Consider the following 19,285-nt stretch of genomic DNA (forward strand, 5'->3'; position numbering starts at 1 on the left):
AAGAGTCGGGCATGACTGAACCACTGAGCAAGCACATTATTCAGCACAGCGCCTAGAGCTAATAATACTGTATTCTTTGCACAGACATGTACATAACAAACTGGGCGAGAGGAAACTTTGGGAGGTGGTGGATATGTCTATGTTCCTGGTGGTCTCATGGGTGCAGCTTATCCCCAAGCTTAGTGATGTGTACAAACAAAATACGTAGAGCTCTTTACAAGTCAGTCATACCTCAAATGCTTTAAAACAAAGCATGTAGACTTTAAGAATTTTGCTGCTCTTTGCTGCTGTTCACTCACTGGGAATAGACTGGTGCTGTGATTTCTGGAGGCCTTTAGGCTTCCCTGTGCCATTCAGACTGATGGAGAAGCAGCATACCCTGGGGAGGGGTGTGTTCTCACTCTGCTCCACAGCTGTCGTGTCCACCAACCTGGCCAGAGGTGTGGTCTGCACACACCTCCACCCAACCTACATCTCCCCCTTTAATCTTAGCCTTGGAGTAGACATGGGAGTCCTCTGGGACACTGAGTAAAATCACAGCATTTTAATCAGCATATTCACTTCGTAGTTTTACTTGCCTTTTGATGGAGGAGGAAGTCTCATCTCAGGGATGTAACCAATTAATTACTGTGCGTGTGTGCTAAATTGCTTCAGTCATGTCTGACTCTGTGGGACCCTATGGACTGCTCGGCTCCCTCTTTCCATGGGATTTTCCAGGCAAGAATACTGGAATGGGTTGCCGTGCCCTCTTTCAGGGGATCTTCCTGACCCAGGGATCAAACCTGAGTCTCTTATGTCTCCTGGCAGCAGGTTCTTTATCACTAGCACCATCTGGGAAGCCCGATTGTTATGGAGCAATCATCAAATACTCAGGTTTCAGTAATATGCTGGACTATGATTTATTATTTTCCTTAAGAAATGTATTGTTGTTTAGTCGCTAAGTCATGTTCAACTCTTTGCGACCTCACGGACTGCAGCATGCCAGGCTCCTCTGTCTGCCACTATCTCCCAGAATTTACTCAGATTCATGTCCGTTGAGTCGGTGATGCCATCCAACCATCTCACCCTCTGTCATCCCCTTCTCTTCTGCCTTCAATCTTTCCCAGCATCAGGGTCTTTTTCAATGACTCGGCTCTTTGCATCAGGTGGTCAGATTATTGGAGCTTCAGCATCAGTCCTTCCAATGAATATTCAGGGTTGATTTCCTTTAGGATGGACTTGTTGAATCTCCTTGCAGTCCAAGGGACTCTCAAGAGTCTTCTCAAGCACCACAGTTCAAAAGCATCAATTCTTTGGTGCTCAGCCTTTCTTACAGTCCCACTCTCCAGTAGTCATGTACGGATGTGAGAGTTGGACCATAAAGAAATGTATACTATTTTAATTTTGAATGCCCAGTGACTAATTAGTTTTAGCTGGATATGACTGCCTTACCAGCAACAGTCTCCCCATTCCCTCACATCAGATATTGAAATAATTGACTGTGTAGATGACAAACACTGCATTGTTATGTTTTAATGAATTAGGTTTGCAGAAATTCATAGATGAAATGAGCATGCATCTATAATATTTAAATTATTTATAGATTTTTAGAAGTCTTAGAAGCCTAAATATGTTTAACCACACTGAGGAACTGTTGAAGAGGTGGAGGTGGCTTGTTATAAAGCAAGGAGTTCACATTTCATCCATGTAGAGAATCGATAATGAAAGAGGAAAGGGCGTACTCTCACCCTCCCCTCCTCTCCCTCATTGTTTGAAAACATTGGGAAGAAAACTAAACACTTAAAATATTCAATCAAATATTAATAAGATATTAGTAGATATTTGTCTCAGTGCTACAAGATGTGGAATAAAAAACCCAGAGTGAACTCAGGGTTTTCAAGGATCATTTGCCTACCTGATATGAAATAAAATAAAAGGGGGAAAAACACCCTGAAAAACAAACACCAAAAGGATGCAATGCAAACTAAAGAAGTTGGGGGTAAAACTTAAAGCAGCTAAAAGTTCCGTGGGTCTCCGTGGGAACTGACGGAGATTGGGGGACTGGTACAAGGGAGGCAGGCAGTGGGGCCTCGTTCTGAGCAGGCTGTTAGTGGGTGCTATATTGACTAAGGAACCACCTGTTGCAGATTCGGTGGTATGTGTTTATTAACATTGCTCCTGTAACAGGACTGGAGGGACCCATGGGGAGGGATACAAGTAGGAAGAGGTCGAGGAAGACTACTGTTAACTGAATATAAATGATGGGCTTGAATGTAAACAATGGGTCTTGTGGTAGAGGCAAGGAGAGTAGTTAGCCCCAAAGCAAAACATCTTGAAAGATTGCTTAATGGAGAAATGGAATTCTTTAATCAAATTGTAATCATTCATTACAGGAAAGATTGCAGTGATTGTGAGGTGCCATTATCACTTGCCACAGTAGTATAAGATTTGTATCAGCTTGGCTTTTAGTTAGTTATGTTTTCCTGGAGTCTTTTTTTTGTCTTAATAATGTTTCAGAAAAGATTGGAATCTTTTCTTACCAGTGCCAGTTATTCCTTAAGGAATAAAGTAGCTGTTTCAAGAACCACATTAATCCTTTTTACACTAATAACTATTTATGAAGGTACATTAATTTTTAAAATAATTCTACATATACCTTAATTACAAGGACTAATTGTAGGTACTAGAGATAACAGAACCCCCAAATGAGAAAGACATATAGACATGATTTAATGTAATTCTACTTACAAAAGTTGTAGGAATTTCTGATTAAACAAGTTAGATTTCATTTGATCATGATAATGCATGCTTCAGTTCAGTTGCTCAGTTGGTTCCAACTCTTTGTGACCCCATGGACTCTAGCATGCTAGGCTTCCCAGTCCGTCACCAACTCCCAGAGCTTGCTCAAACTCATGTCCATTGAATTGGTGATGGCATCCAACCATCTCATACTCTGTCGTCCCCTTCTTCCCCTGCCTTCAGTCTTTCCCAGCATCAGGATCATTTCTAATGAGTCAGTTCTTTGCATCAGGTGGCCCAAGTATTGGAGCTTTAGCATCAGTCCTTCCAATGAATATTTAGGACTGATTTCCTTTAGGATGGACTGGTTGTATCTCCTTGCAGTCCAAGGGACTCTGAAGAGTCTTCTCCAACACCACAGTTCAAAAGCATCAGTTATTCAGTGCTCAGCTTTCTTTATGGTCCAACTCTCATATCCATATATGACTACTGGGAAAAAACATAGCTTTGACTAGATGGACCTTTGTTGGCAAAGTAATGTCTCTGCTTTTTAAAACGCTGTCTAGGTTTGTCAATAGCTTTTCTTCCAAGGAGCAAGTGTCTTTTAATTTCATGACTGCAGTCACCATCTGCAGTGATTTTGGAGCCCAAGAGAATAAAGTCTTGCACTGTTTCCATTGTTTCCCCATCTGTTTGCCATGAAGTGATGGGACCAGATACTATGATCTTAGTTTTCTGAATGTTGAATTTTAAGCCAGGCTTTTCATTCTCCTCTTCATCTTCATCAAGAGGCTCCTTGCTTGGATAACTAATTTCTTCATTGACCTGTTCCTTTCTATGTACTCTTCTATTAATGAAAGGAAAATAGATTTTTAAAAAGTCCCCTTCTTGAAGTTTCCATTCTCATACCCCTATCTTTTAAAAATCATTTTGTTTATTTTGTTTTAGGGTATGCTGAGTCCTCACTGCTGGGAGGGCTTTTGTCTAGTTTCAGTGAGTGGACCTACTCTCTAGATGCTGTGTGAGGGCTTTGTATTGTGGTGGCTCCTCTTGTTACACAGCACAGGCTCTGGGCACTCAGGCTTCAGTGATTGTTGCACATGGGCTCAACAGTTGTGGCTCTCAGGCTTAGTTGCTCCTTAGCATGTGGAATCTTCCTGTTCCAGGGATTGAACCCATGTCTCTTTCATTGGCAGGCAGATTCTTTACCACTGAGCCACCAGGGAAACCCTCATACCTACCCTCATCTTAATTCATCCTCTTTGCCTTAAACGTGACTTGAAAAATCACGTTTTTGTAATGAAGGCAGAATCTGTCAAATTCTAACTACAGGAAAAGGAGTGTGCTCAGGGTGCATAGATGGATGGAATTACCTCAAAGGAAGACAGAGGAGCCAACCTTGCACATATGTTTCTTGGTTGTTTGCAGCAAGATTCCTCTGGTCTCATCTCTGCTGGAATGTAAAGGTCAAAGTGAACTTCACACAGCCAACTTCTCATCTCTGTATGTTGGCTAAATGTCTTAGGATGATAAAGTTTAACTAATGGGAAACTAATCTAATTCTGTTTGCTTCTTAGAAATGTGCAGATTATGCTTTCCGGTTGAAACAGTTCTATATACAAACATCTTAAAAACCCAGTTCTTTTCGATCTCTAATTTCTTCTTACTGAAATATACTTGACTTACAATATTATATTAGTTTCAGATGTCCCACATAGTGACCCGGTGCTTTTACAGATTATGCTCCATTAAAAGTTATTACAAGATAATGGCTGTGTTTCCCTGTGCTGTACAACACATCCTTCTTGCTTCTCTATTGTATACACAGCAGTTTGTATCTCTTGATCCCATGTCCCCTAACGTGCTCCTTTTCCCACCCTACTGGGAGTCACTGGTTTCTTTTCTGTATCTGTATTTCTGGTTTGCTATGTACATCCATTAGTAGTATTTTTTAGATTCAGTATATAAGTGATATCATGTACTATCTGTCTTCCTCTGTCTTAACATTTCACTAAGCATAATCTGTAGGTTCATTTCCATTATGACAAACGGCAGAATTTCATTCATTTTTATGTTTCAATAATACGACGTTGTGGTGGCTTCCTGGGTCACTCAGTGGTAGAGAATCTGCCTGCCAGTTCAGGAGATATCGGTTCAGTCTCTGGGTCGGGAAGATCCTCTGGAGGAGGAAATGGCAATCCACTCTAATATTTTTGCTTGGGAACGCCCATGGGCAAAGGAGCCTGGCTGGCTACAGTCATGGACATGATTTAGTGACTAAACAACAGTACAACATCGTATGTATATTCCGTCTCTTCTTTCTCCATTTGTCTCTTGATGGGCACTTCCTCGTGTCGCTTCCGTATCGTGGCGACTGGAAGTAGTGCTGCTTCGAACACTAGGGTGCGTGTATCTTTTCAAACTAGTTTTTTCATCTTTTCTGGATATATACCAGGAGTAGAACTGCTACATCATATGGTAGTTTTATTTTAGTTTGAGAAACATCCATACAATTTCCCACAGTGACTACACTATCTACATTCCCACCAACGGTGTATGAGCGTTTCCTTTTCTCCACGTCCTTGCCAATATTATTGTAGATTTTTTGATGGGAAGCATTCTGACAGGTGTGAGGTTCTATCTCATTATCCTTTCGATTTATTTACATGCCTCTGATTGGCGATGTTGAGCATCTTCTCATGTGCCTGTTGGCTATCTCTCTGTCTTCTTCGGAAAAAAACATCAATTCAGGTCTTCTGCCCAATTTTAAGTTGGGTTGTTTCAATGTTGAATTGTATGAGCTGTTCATATATTTTGGAATTTACTTGTTAGTCACATTTGCAAATAATTTCTCCCCATTGATAGGCTGACTTTTTTTTTTTCAGTGGTTTGCTTTGCTGTAAGTTTTATTTAGTTGTAGTTGATTTTATACTTTTTTGTCTTTTAATCTTCATGGTTAAGTGGTTGATCCTCAGTCCTTATAGTATATTTGCCTTTCCTCAAGGAAATTTCCTTTTCCCGTAGATACTTGCCTCTTTTCCTCTTAGATAAGATCCTGTGACTTTTCTTTTAACCCACTCCAGTGTTCTTGCCTGGAGAATCCCAGGGACAGGGGAGCCTGGTGGGCTGCCATCTATGGGGTCACACAGAGTCGGACACGACTGAAGTGACTTAGCAGCAGTTAATGTTGATCAACTCTTTTAGTCTTTCCTTATCTGAGAAGTGCCTCATCTCTCATTCTATTGTAAATGATAATCTTGCTGGGTTTAGTGATCTAGGTTACAGTTTTCTTTTTCAGAACTTTGAAGGTATCATGCCACTCCCTTCTGGCCTACAGTTTCTGCAGAAAAACCAGCAGCCAGCCTTGTGGGGATTCCCTTGTATCCAACTCTTGTTTTCTCTCTTGCTGCCTTTATAACTTTGTCTCTTTTGCTATTTTGATTCTGTTATGTCTTGATGTAGGTCTGAGTTCATCTTTTTTGGGACCCTCTGTGATTCCTGTACCCGGATATCTGTTTCCTTCTTGATTTGGGGGAACTTTTTAGTCATAATTTCCTCAAATACATTTTTGATTCCTATATCTGTCTTCTCTGGGACCCTTACGATGTGAATGTTGGTATGCTTAACATTATACCAGAGAGCTCTTAAATTGTTTTCACTTAAAAAAAAATTTTTTTTTTTTTTTTTTTAAGATATTCTGGTGGGGTGATTTCCACTGTTCTGTTTCCAGGTCACTTATGCGTTCTTCTGTGTCAATCTGCTGCTCATTTCTTTTAGTGTGTTTTTTATTTCAGCTGTTGAATTCTTCATTTCTGATCAAGTATTTATTTTCCTGTACTTTGTTAAAGTGTTCACTGTGTGCATCAGTTCTTTCCTCTAACTCAGTTCATATTACCCAAATATTACTGATGCTTTGTGTTCTTTAGTTGGTAAATTGTTTATTTCTGTTTCATTGTTTTGAGAGGGTTTCTCTTGCTGTGTTTCAATTGAGAGTAGTTCCTCTGGATTTTTGCTTCTCTGCCTCTGTGAGTTTAGGTGAAAGTTAGCTACTGTGGTCTTGAAGGGGTGTTCTTATGTGGGAGCATAAGAACTGGTGTGCCCAGTACCTTTGCTGGATGAGCTAGATCAGACAGGGATGTAAGTCACATCTTTCTTCAGGGTCTGCTGTAGCTATGGCCTCAGTGGGTGGTGGGGCTAGAGATGGAGTGGCTAGAGTGGTGCTGGGCGTGACTTCCCCTTGGCTCGGCGGCTGTCACTGCCCCGAGGCCCTGGGGGCTGTCAGGAGTCCCAGAGCTGGGTCTGAGCTGGGGTTCCGTCCCCTCCCCCTCATTGTGACCCTTGCCCGGGGAGGGGAGGGTGGGGGGCGGGGAGTGCTGGAGCAGGTGGGGCCTGTGCAGGTTCTCACTATACACCCTCTGCTGGCGGAGGCCTGACTTACCTCCCGTGTGCTGCCTTTACAGGCTCACAGTTGTTACCTTCACTCTGCTTAGATGCAGCCTCCATGTAAGTCCCCTTTGTCCCTCCCCGCCAGTCACTGCCCCCAGCCCCCACTGCCCCTTCCCTGTGTAGAATTGCTCCAGAGGACGGGCAGGGCCCATGTCGACTCTTGGCATGTATTGGGGGATGAGTGGTGGTGGAGTGGCCACCGTCAGAGATCTCTGATCTCTGACGCCTTCTGATGTGCTGCTTGTGAGATCACTAACAACGGGCACTGCCCTCCCACCCAGGCTCCACCCGAGGGCCGGGTCACGTCTCTCCCCTGGTCATGGCTCCTCCAGATCCTGTGATGTGCTGGGGAGGGATGTGAGGGGGGCTGGAGCGTTGGCTTGGCTCAGGATGGCCGGTGCAGCAAGGTGGCTGCAGGAGACCCAGCAGTGACCACATCGAACCTCTCTCTGTCCTGCTTCAGGAACCGGCAGTGGATGTGCGCACCTTACCAGGAGAGTTCAGCTTTCCACGGCTCTTCTGTTAGTCCTGGCAGTCCTCCAGCTGGCTGAGGGGACCTGTCTCCTCCAAGTAGGACCCCAGCACCAAAGGGCCCGATCTGTGGCTCCAACCATTCATTCCCCAGAGTAGGTTCCCCACTTCCCCACATATTCCCCCTTTTCCTCTGAGTCCCCGCCCAGTGGCACAGGTTCCAATGCTGTTGCTTTCCTTCTCTTCCTACCTGATTACCTGTGTATCTTTCTTAGAGCTTTGGTGTACAGGAGTCCTTCCGCCAGTTTGCAGTGAAAACTGTCCCACATGTAGATTATCTTTGATGTGTTCATCAGGGGAGGTGTGCTTCACATCCTTATACTCTGCCATCTAGATCTGAACCTCTCAGACCTCTGATTTCTTATAATTAAGTCCAAATTTTTTCAATATATTCTTTTAACATAATCACCCAAAACAAAAATTCACGGCCAAGTAACTAAGAAATGTCTTGAACTCTAATAAACACATTCTGAATATTTATGTTGATTTTCAACTTTTAATCAAATGGCAAAATAGAAATTCTATTTGTAAAATAAGCATTTACCTCCATAGAGTTTGAAAGTTGAAATATGTTAATAAATTACTGTTAGCACATATATTTGGGACTCTCTCCAAGTCCCAAATTACTTAGGTATTTTTCACAGTTCTTTTGGTTGAGTCCTTTCTTTTGTGTATGTGTTTTTATGCCAGAAATAGATTTGAAGTGCTTTAATTGTTGGCATTTCTATCTGAAAACAGTTGGAGTCGTAACGCTTATTTTTGGCAAGCAGAATCAACATCCACCACAAAGCAATCTGTAATATAAAGCCTATAGCATAAACTTTTGTCTTTAGTGGGAAGAAATTCACCACAATAGGTTAGGGAACTTGTACGCATTTACTTCTGAAGTTTATGTGGCAGTTAAGTGATTTTGGTAAATGCCAATTTCCTACTTATTAGTAAGAACATCAATTTGTGCAACTCAAATGGAAAATATATGTGATTGAATGATCTGTCTGCTCCAAAACTCCTCTTCAGCAAGATAGGACTGTACATTTCCAGTGCCTCGTTAATGCACAAGTGGGGACCTCAATTTTTGAGACCCAGTGCAAGAACTCATGTCATGGCAAACTTGAGAAATAATACTGCCAAGTGAACCAGAAAGAGATTTTATTTTAAACAGGCTTCAAATGAAGGTTGAAGTAATCTGAAACAGACACTTTCGCAATCTACATTTCATGTTTTCCAAAGTGCTGACTGCCAGAGCAAAACAACAAAATTGTTTCTGGATATGTGAAGGGAAAAAGGTTGATATTAGTTATTCATTTTTGCAGATGCACAGTTCAGTAACTTGTACACAGAAACACTAGGCAAATCTTTCTAAACTTTGAAAATACAGTAGTGGACGCCTCATTAGACAAGGTTTTAAGTCATCTGAGGAGTAACCAGGGACAGTTTGCCAGACTTCTACTCACCCCAGATCACTGCCCCTCTGAGATGATTTATAAGGTTCATTTTAGAAATACTTGTAGCACACACATTCTGTAGAGATTTGAACTTCAAATGCTTTACAGTCTAAACTGAGCTTCACTGGACCATGTAGTTTTACAACCGGAAATCTTTCGGCATTACTCCTCCTTGGGAAGAAACTGAGAAGACTGTGTTGCCTATTTCAAAAGGAATTTTTGCTTAAGTGGACTGAATTTTAAACACTGATGTCTCAATATGGAGAATTTGGTTATGGTCTGATTTTTGTGGAGATAATTATCTTAGAAATACTGATAGTGGTCTTATTAATCCACCTATGGTCAACTAGATATGGCTCCTGTGTTGGTTTTGATTTGGTTATCGGGGTCAATCAATTTCTTATTAACTTTTACACTGAGCATTTCAATTCTGAATTGGGTATTAGTTTGAGAACTTCTCTGGTGAGATGTGTCTCTTGCAGTTGCTGGTGCTCTATTTTCATGCAACACTTTCATACCTGGCTTATTATCTTTGTTATGTGTTCACTGTATTGTCTTTTTCAATGTGTATAAATTCAGTTCTCTGGAGGTTTTTCAACTGAACAAAAACTGTACCTAGGTAATACTTCTCAAAGAGAAATTAAATATATGACATTTGGCTAGTAACTGCTTGTTAAAATACCATGCTGAGTTCTCAAAATTAAAATGAATATTACTTTCCATGATTTACATGTGTTCTATTAAAACAATTTTGAGACTGTTAAATACGTGTAACATCCCTTCAGTCATAAGTGAATGATACTAACTTGATGATGAAACAGTGAGCACCAATAAGACTGTCAAGAGAATACTTTTGACTTTTCAATTCTTAAACTATTTCTTTCCCTGAAACAATATTTACAAAACCAAGAAACACTGAATTCTTTTACAAATTGTATTCAAATTTTTGTTTTTTATATGTGATAACCAAGATTATATTGTGAGCACACTTAAAAGCAAAGTTTTCCATGTGACATGAGTAGATATCAAGAGCTTCCTTCCTATTACCATCAAGAATTATGTGCTGTAAGATGCAAAGATACAATCACGTGAGGAAAATTTGAGAAATGCAAAGAGAAATGCAACTGTAGCCAAGCTGAGCCCCACAGACTTCAAAGGAAACTTTGCAAACTGAATGAGACAGATAACACTTGTATGTGTAATGTCTATTGACTTGAGGCTTTCTAAAAAGCACTACCATATTTTTCATCAGACAGGTTTTGTAGGGAATAAAACTTGTATAATTTCTTTTTAATTTTTATGCCTTTCTATGTACAGGGTTTATTTTGCCTTGAGGGATACACTGAGCTATGGGAACACTCGAAGAGTCTTACTGTGTGGGACTGGGTGTGTGTCCGGCCCCTCACCCTTCCTTTCCCACTCTTTTACTGTTATCTCACTCACCAGAAGGAGCTGAGGAGGAATTAAACTAATTCTACCGACTTTTGTTTATCTATGTTACTCTTGTTCGGAACCTACATGATGCTACTGCCGTTAATACCACTTTCATAGAATCAGAAATAGTTTAACACCTTCTGAGAAAGTTCTGTGTTATAGGATGCTAGCTGTTTTAAATTCAGGGACTCTTCTCTTGCCTTGCTACCTACCTTCCATCAGCCAGAAATCCAGACATCTTGCCAAAACTGTCATTTTAATAAGTTACTTGAGGTAACCTCTAGCTCAGTAAGGAGTCTGACCAATGGGATTTACAGTTTTCCCCTCTCTAAACACTATGCACAAATCTGTGGCATCTCTGAACTAGAAGACCCCATTTGGATCAAAACCATAATGCTCTAGAAATCATTAACATTAAATCCTCTTAAATACTACAGAAACAGTATTTTTAAGAATTTATTGAAAAAATAATTTATATATTTCCACTGATACCTAGGATGAATTATTTTTAACCTCAATTATAGACCATCCTCCTTCTATATTCTTATCTATAGAGCTGTGCACAGAACCTACTTCAGAATTTTTATGTGGGTAAATAAATGCTCATGGTGAACTGAGGTGACAATCTGTGTAATTCATTAGAAAGATGAATGTACTTGAGAAGAAGCATAATGTTACATGAATTATGTGCATAATAACTTCAGATTTCTGCATTATGTGTAATCCTACTTGGAATAAAATACTGAACTTTTATCCATTAATTTTGCTAATAATATTACTTACTTTGTGGTAGTCAAAGTTTAGTTATCTGACTATAAAAAGCTAGACACTCATCATAACCTATTTAAATGCATATAAATAAATTCTCTGATACAAGACTGCTGGTTTTACATAAAGCAGAACGTCTAATTCAATTAGAGACACAGATGTCCACATTAGTTACAATTCTTATCATTCAGAAAGCATTTCTGCTAGTTTTATATGAACAATTTCCTTTACTTTTTCAATAAGTAATAAAGTTAGTCTAGCAATGAAAAGGTAGAAACTGCAAATGAAATAGTGCATTTTTAACATTAAATGTGAAAATGTGTGAAATTAATGGATATTTATGTACAGCTTTATGGCAACCTTTCCCACTACATGAATAGCTCAGATATTTTTACACAAACAGAGATAAATCCATTTGAAAATGTAATAATGCACATGTGTGCACACAGGAAGATGCTAAATTTACAAAATGTATCAGGTAGCTGGTGGCCATGGTGGAATGAAAAATAGTAGATTACGAAGAGTCATCCCAGATTCCAACTATATTTATACGTTAATTGTGCATTTATAAAAACCTTACAAATAATTGTTTTTCCAGGAAGACATTGTAAGTAACATTTAAATACATGTAGTAAGAAAACATCTTCAATTCTTAAAATCACAGTTAAACAATACAATAAGCTGATGGCTATACAAGAATCTTCTTTGTAAAGACTTGTCCATTCATGTTTGAAACAACATCATGTTCTTTATTCATTATAACATATAATTTCTGCTAAGTTTTTTTAATTGTTTCAATGCATGGATAATTATTCTGAAATACAACAGAAAGTCACATACATATTTGAACCTGTTGTTTATATTAAAAGCATTTCTAAGGTGTTGCTAAGGTTGAAGTGGATTTACTTTCAAATTATGTAAACTGGAAAGGTTATTTGAATTGTTTTCTAATAAGTAGATGATTAATTGCATTTACCTGTCAGGACATGATGGTAATTTAGATAATAACACATTGTCTTGTGTTCTGAGAACACTATGAAGAATCCAAATTTCATTTTCTGGGCAATATACTGAGGTCATTTGGCACACACAAAAGAGAAAGTGGGATAAAGTTTTAATGTTAACTGCAAATAAGTTCTGGGAATAAATATTTTTTCTAGGAATATTAATACTTGCCTTTGTCATGCTAATTGCACATCTTACTTAAAAAATGGAAATGCCAAATATTTCCAGGAAAATATTACATTTCAATGACTGAGATAGTTGGAGTGAGTCCAGTCCTGAAGACAGTAAATCCACAAGGGGTGGTGGTGGAAGATAAACTGTAATTCTATACATGAAAAGACTTAATCCCACTTGAAACTTTACAGTATCTATATATTTGTCTACATATTTAAGGTTGTAGACAGCAAAAGTATTTACATTAAACTACTTATAGAAATTATTTTTCTTCTATTCAGGAAGACCATTACACTAAGTTAACATGGGGAACTTAGAGGAAATACTCCTTAGGAGACTTACTCAATTGAGAATTTCTCTTTAGCACAAAGTTCAGGAAAGTAATTAAGAGGTCTCAGGTGTTTTCATCTGTAGGTCCTTCCTTTCAATCTGAATTACAGTCCATGGGTAAAGTTGACATTTGTGGTGAAACAGATGAATGTCAATTCAATTTCTTCTAAACAAATGTAAACAAATGTCTACATCGAAAGACTGTAATTATTGCACAATTCATGGCAGTGAAGTGACCGAGGATTTAGGCGGTCCCTTACGCTCTTACCTTTAGATGCAGTGCCTTCGTAAGAAAGCCTAATGTGGACAAGCTAGCACAGGATGTGAAGCAGGCGAGGCCATCTGTCTATAGTTTCCATTACTCTGTCCATCCCAAATGACTTAAATCAGCTAATTTTTACCATTGAAATAAAACACAATCAGAGGAAGGAATTAATAGTTACCAGTTGGGCTATAGCACAATCCAAGTCATAATGGAAGTGTTTTGTGAGCAAACTTCACATTGCTACCCCCAACACACATGTACACACACACACACAAGTTTAATATGCCAAATGGAAGTGTGTTGGTAGCGGTTCACCTTTCCAGTATTTCTCAAGGTATGGTTCACTGACACAATTAACAGTGACAATCTAAACGTGGAAACTGCAATTTTTTCCCCCTGGGAAAACTGTATACTGTATGAAGAAAACTGCAAGGGCTGAGAAGGTAAAAATGTTTACTTTTTATTTCTACTGGAGGATGCGAGATTGGGAGGCGGGGCATGAAGAAAAAGGCCAGTCAAGACTTCATGGCATTAAGGACTGTGGAAAACTTTTTGCCAAGGGCTCAGTACTAAATGCTTTGCTATATATTCTCAGAATGAAATGATAGAGAAAAGGCATGGACAGATGTAGGGCTTCCACATTTCCCAAACTGAACTCCTTTATTTTCATTTGCTCTTTCAAACCACAGGAAGAATGTTAACTGAATGAGCCTATGAAATGCAATAGAGTTCAGAGAGCTTAGAGAATCATAAAAAAAGACATGGACATTTTCACTATTTTATTCCTGGAGAGAAATGATTGTTGTAGGCACTTTCCATGACTCACGGAGCAGATTTATTAATTTTCTGGCCACAGAGAAATCTTAACCTCGTATTCTCAGCTATGTAATTCTTGTTCATCAGAAACTGAGTCCAAACTGCAACACTTGGGAAGAAGCACTAACATTCACCCATCACAGCCGTGGGTTGTTACCAGATCAATGGTGGCTCCAGCCTCTGTTCCCATGTGCAATCTTGCTATAAGAAAGACAGCTGATCAAAGACATACATACCTTAGAAATAACTTGACATATATTTTCAACTATGGTGAGTTAGGCAGAATGCAAAGCAGAGTGATAAGAATTAATGTTTTCACCTATTTATTTTTATATTACACATGTATATTTTATATGTTCAATGTAGGCAAGAATTGCTAATGTTACTGTGAGATGAAATGTTAAAAGTAACTCAGGAAAGGGTAGTATACATAAAGACCAACACAAATGCATGAGGTGAAAAGAGAAAAGGATAAGGTTTAAATGATTCAACACCTAAACAAAATTAATATACAGATATACTGTTTTCCATTTGGTGGATGAGAAAATTATTTGATGTTAGAATTAAGTGTCTTTATTTTCTGGTTTTCTTGAATACAGCTTCTTCAAATTTTCAACTGTCTGAAACTTAAAGGACTAGCTATTTTTAATCTGGGTTCCAAGACAAGAAAAAATACTTAAGCTGAATTGATTGCTGTACCTTGGTTTTTACTTTTTTTTTCCTTTTAACCAAATAGGCTAGAAATAACGGGACCCATATTGCCATCCACATTCCAATATTACCCCCAAAATGAGAGCAAGTAAAATCATGCTCACGATTCTTTGATAATAAGAAACAATACCTTCTTAGAAGGCAAATAAAAGAAATTCAAGATCAGTAACAATGGAGAAAAGAGTCAACAAAAGTTTTCAAAATTCTAGCATTATAAGATTAAGCTTATCACAAGACCGTCAGTGTTCACACAACTATCACAAAGTGAAAATTAAAATTATCCTTGGAAAATTCACGTGTCTGTACAAGGTGTCATCTCCAGGCTACCCTGGCTTGAGTTAAAGACCTCGTGGTCTGAATTTTTCATGAAAGCCTGTCTGCAGCTTGAGAGCCTGAAGCTGCTCTCCAGTGTGCAGTCCTAGCCCCTGCACAATGTGTGATTAATGGCAACTAGTTTGATTAGTTTAAATCTGGAACATAAATTTTAATTCAACTTCCTTTTCCCCTTTTAACAGTTCTGCCTAGCAGCCCTGTCATGCACAGGCAAAAATCTTTATTTTCAGAAGGAATAAATCCTTGTGGATTTGAGAGAAGTCAGTCATCTAGGATCAATGATGAGTAAATATAATGCCAAAGTGTCACGTTAGAGACCATTTGCCTCCAGAAAGATGGATGCCCCTTACCTGAGATTAAACAATGCTTTTCAAAATCTCTTGAGTTTGGATATATAGTTGTTTACAATTTTAACAGGAAGGATCAGCATCTTAGCTTTCAGAGTCTAAAGCTGGTCTTCACACTTTTCTATTATAACTTTGGTGTTTACATGTATGATGGAACACAGGAAACACACAAGATCTGGAAAAGGCCACAGAGCAATGTGTTTTCATAAGGGAAGTGTTTTGTTTAAATTTTTCTAATGTTTTCTGAACAGTTATACGAAGTAGATTCATATGACTGATGTCAATGACTACAATAATTTCCCTCTAATAAAAGTCCTATATCCTGGGAACACAGCACCTGCTTTGCTGCCAGCGAGTAGGGACACCGTCAATTCTGCCACTAGTAAGATACAGGGGTAGAGAAGTGGCACAGAACCCCTGGAGTGTGATTAAAATTTTCCTTCTCCCTTGTGCTAAAAGCCTCAATCATTTGAATGTATCTCTCTGCAGTGTCTATGTGAAAATGTTCACAAGAAGTCTGAATAAAAATGAGGCACCATTTCACATTAGTATCTTATTAAAAAACTGAGCTCTAGCATTCCTGGTGACAAGTGACTAATTCAAGCAAATAGTTACTACGTCTGGGCTTTATCGTGTTACAGAGAAAATGTGTTGCTAAAAATATGATGACCCCTGGCACTTTATTGCTACGGTTTAAGCAACTGCGACTAATTACTGATTTTCTGTATCATCTAAGCCAAATCAAGAATTCCACCTAGAGCAGTTACTGCAGAAATATACTGTGTTAGGCCCCAGCTAAGCTTCTGTTGATTTGAAGTTTTTTTCCTACATAAAAAGTACAAAAATACTCACTGAAGGTTACTGAGAAATTGTTTGATTTGACATAAAGATGAAGACACACTTCTTAGTACACGTTGTCATTCACAGGATAACTTGCATCACACGCGATTTAATGAAAGCTCTCAAATAAGCGATTTTATTCCTATCCATGATTGCAGACATTTACAAAACCATAACATCTGAGTTCACCTTAAAAAATAACTTATATAAAGCAGTGATATACACAGCACAAAATAGTTCAGGGAGGGGCAGGAGCAACTTTTAATAATTAAAATGTAAACGTGAAAAAAAGGATGGAATAAAAGTCCCTACTCATTCTACTTAAGATGTCATGTGATAGTATTTTACAATGTCCTGTGGGTCAATGCATGTATGTGCATGTGTCCATATAACATACGCACATACAATACATTCTCTTTCCCACACATATACATACACAGATAATCATTTGCAGTTCAGTTGAGGGCAATTCTAATGTGCCGCTCCGTACAGTTGTTCGAATCACGTTTGGACCCGCTTTCTTCACAAAATAGGGGAGAGAGCAGGAAATAAAAAGGTTGGTTTGGTGTGACTGAGATTCCTCGGTTTAACTGTACACTGTGATGAATAATTTTCTTCCGTAGTAGTTCTGTGGAGGGCTGACTCATTGTGGTTTCCATGAGGAGACTTGGTGATGGATCACACACTCATTGTCATGCTAGGGGAGTACTAGGAGAGAAGAATCCATATTTTAACAACACTTCTACAGGCCACTGACATCCCTCTTGGTAAACAATAGTAACTGTGAATTTTAATGCTTTTTATGAACAAGCTTTTAATACACCATAAAAATTTAGCAAGCAGGAAAAGAGTAAATTATATAGAATTGACTGTCCTGAAATGATAACTATTTCCTCTGGAAAGCAACCAGTCCTGTCCTCTCTCTGAGCGTAAAGGGTTGATAATTACCCGGTCCCTTAGCTTTTTTTCTTCTAGCCAGATTCAGGTTTTATGGGCCCTCGGAACAACTAGGGCAAAAATCTAGCCCAAGGTCGAACCATATGAAATAAGTATGAGGGGCAGGCTAGTCTTCATTTTCTGCTAGCTTGGTTAAGATGGGAGGCTACTAGCCTCTCGGTGCTTGTTTCCTCACCTGTTAATTCTGCTTAATGACAGTCTTAAAGGGGTTTTGGGAGGTTTGAATATAAACCCCTTAAAACTATGTATTTATTAGAAACAGAAATGTGCTCAGTAAATGCTGGATTAATAATTGAACTTCTAGCTGGCCATAAGAAATCCTCACTAGAGCACTGAAAAAATATCAATACTTAAAGAGTCTGATTTATACTTCAGCATATAAACTTCCCTGAAACTCTGACTCCAGTCTCAATCCACAAGCACTTCTGGGCGGAAGTAGGGGCTCTGCTGCCACGTGCTACTTGTCAGTTTGAGGCTGACCACTAGTAGAGGTGAGGCTTTCAGAAATTTGGAAACATAGTCTTATAAATGATAAATAGAGCAGTTACTCTGATAATTATGCCAATACACCCTCATAAAAAGCTTTTTTTAAAGCTTTTTATTTTGTACTGGGGTATAGCTGATTAAGTGTTGTGATAGTTTCAGGGGGAGAGTGAGGGGACTCAGCCACACATACACATGTATCCATTCTCCCCCAAACTCCCCTCCTCTCCAGGCTGCCACGTAAGTGAGTAGAGTTTCATGTGCTATAATGTAGGTCCTTGTTGGTTATCTACTTTAAGGCCCAGGTACTATTTTTTCTCCAAAACTCCAGATGTGTCTCTAACGAGCAGCCATGTTTAAAAACACCTGGACTCTATGATGATCTTTTACTTTTCTCTGGTTTGTTTCACTTTTTCTATTTCATATTCAGTGCTCCCATTTCATTTAGTTTGTTTTCCAATTTCTCCATCACTTTTTTGTTTGATGTTTTCTCAAGCCTTTATCAAGCATAGTAGAAAAGCTTTTGTATATATATATGTAAATAGTATGTATAATATATATTTTAGAAAACATGAATTTTTACCTAACTAAAAAATTTGACATTTGGGTTCCATTTGTTTGACTTAGTATGAACAGATGCTACATTTCTAATTAAAAAAAAAAAAAGATATGCAACAGGCAACAAAGGTTTACTGTATAGCACAGGGAAAGTAGTCACTATTTTGTAATAACTTATAAGGCAAAATAACCTGAAAAATACGTGTGCATGTATATTTGAATCACCTTGCTGGGCACCTGAAACACTATGTCAACTATACTTCAATACAACACATAGATTAAGAAAAAATTAAATATAGCAGTGTGTACATGTCCATCCTAAACTCCCCAACTATCCCTTCCTCCATCTTTCACCCTTGGCTACCATAAGTTTGTTCTCTAAGTCTGCGAGTCTCTTCCTGTTTTGTAAGTACGTTCATTTGTATCATTTCTTTTTCGATTCCACGTGTAAGGGATGTCATATGGTATTTCTCCTTCTCTGTCTGATTTCATTCAGCATGAAAATCTCTGGGTCCATCCGTGTTGCTGCAAATGGCATTATTTCATTCTTTTTGATGGCCGAGTAATATTCCATTGTCTATAGGTACCACATCTGCTTTTATCCATTCCTCTGTCGATGAACATTTAGGCTGCTAAATGTCTGGGCTACTGTAAACAGTGCTGCGATGTGCCCTCATACTCTTGAGGAACAGACTGTGATGGAAGAGTTCCAGAGCAGCACCGCCCAACAGAACTTACTTCAGTGGTGGCCATGTTCCACAATCTGTGGTGTCCAGCACGAAAGCCACCAGCCACATGTGGCAACTTGAGCACAGGAAACGTGGCTAGGAACTAACATTTTAACATGATTTAACTTCAACTTATTTAAATGCAGCTGGTGGCCTCTGTCTTGGACAACACATTCTAGATCATCTGCCATGGGAGAAGCATCTGCTACAAATGGAATGGCCTCTGGATGAAGGGGGTTTCCAGATTAGATGTAAATATGAGCTCTTAAATACTTTATATGTTTTATAAAAAACTGAGGACCAGGGCCTTTTCATACTGTTCATGGGGTTCTCAAGGCAAAAAATACTGAAGTGATTTGCCATGCCCTTCTCCAGTACATCAATCGATGCTTTTGA

General features: G+C 38.9%; 1 protein-coding gene and 2 long non-coding RNA genes across 44 annotated transcripts in view; 2 read left to right on the plus strand and 1 right to left on the minus strand.

The window, feature by feature from the left end:
- The window catches only part of LOC147369883 (uncharacterized), a 192,638-nt gene that overhangs the window by 23,158 nt on the left and 150,195 nt on the right, over positions 1-19,285 (plus strand). The gene's annotated exons all lie outside the window — the stretch shown is intronic.
- LOC147369885 (uncharacterized) lies at positions 7,046-8,175 on the plus strand. Its single transcript, XR_015168043.1, has 2 exons — positions 7,046-7,221; positions 7,628-8,175. It is a non-coding gene; the product is annotated as an uncharacterized LOC147369885 (long non-coding RNA).
- The window catches only part of SSBP2 (single stranded DNA binding protein 2), a 311,630-nt gene continuing 308,616 nt past the window's right edge, over positions 16,272-19,285 (minus strand). For all 37 annotated transcript variants that reach the window (XR_015168031.1, XR_015168030.1, XR_015168029.1 and 34 more), the window contains one exon: positions 16,272-16,871. Coding sequence is in view for 18 of the 37 variants with exons in the window: in XM_086412832.1 (XP_086268958.1) it covers positions 16,842-16,871 (30 nt within the window). In the remaining 19 variants the exon portion in view is untranslated. The remainder of the gene's footprint in view (positions 16,872-19,285) is intronic.

This window comes from Bos grunniens, chromosome 7 (genome assembly GCF_055505025.1).
Source record: "Bos grunniens cultivar Pamir isolate PY7600 chromosome 7, Bosgru_T2T1.0, whole genome shotgun sequence".
Classification (NCBI taxonomy): Eukaryota; Metazoa; Chordata; class Mammalia; order Artiodactyla; family Bovidae; genus Bos; species Bos grunniens.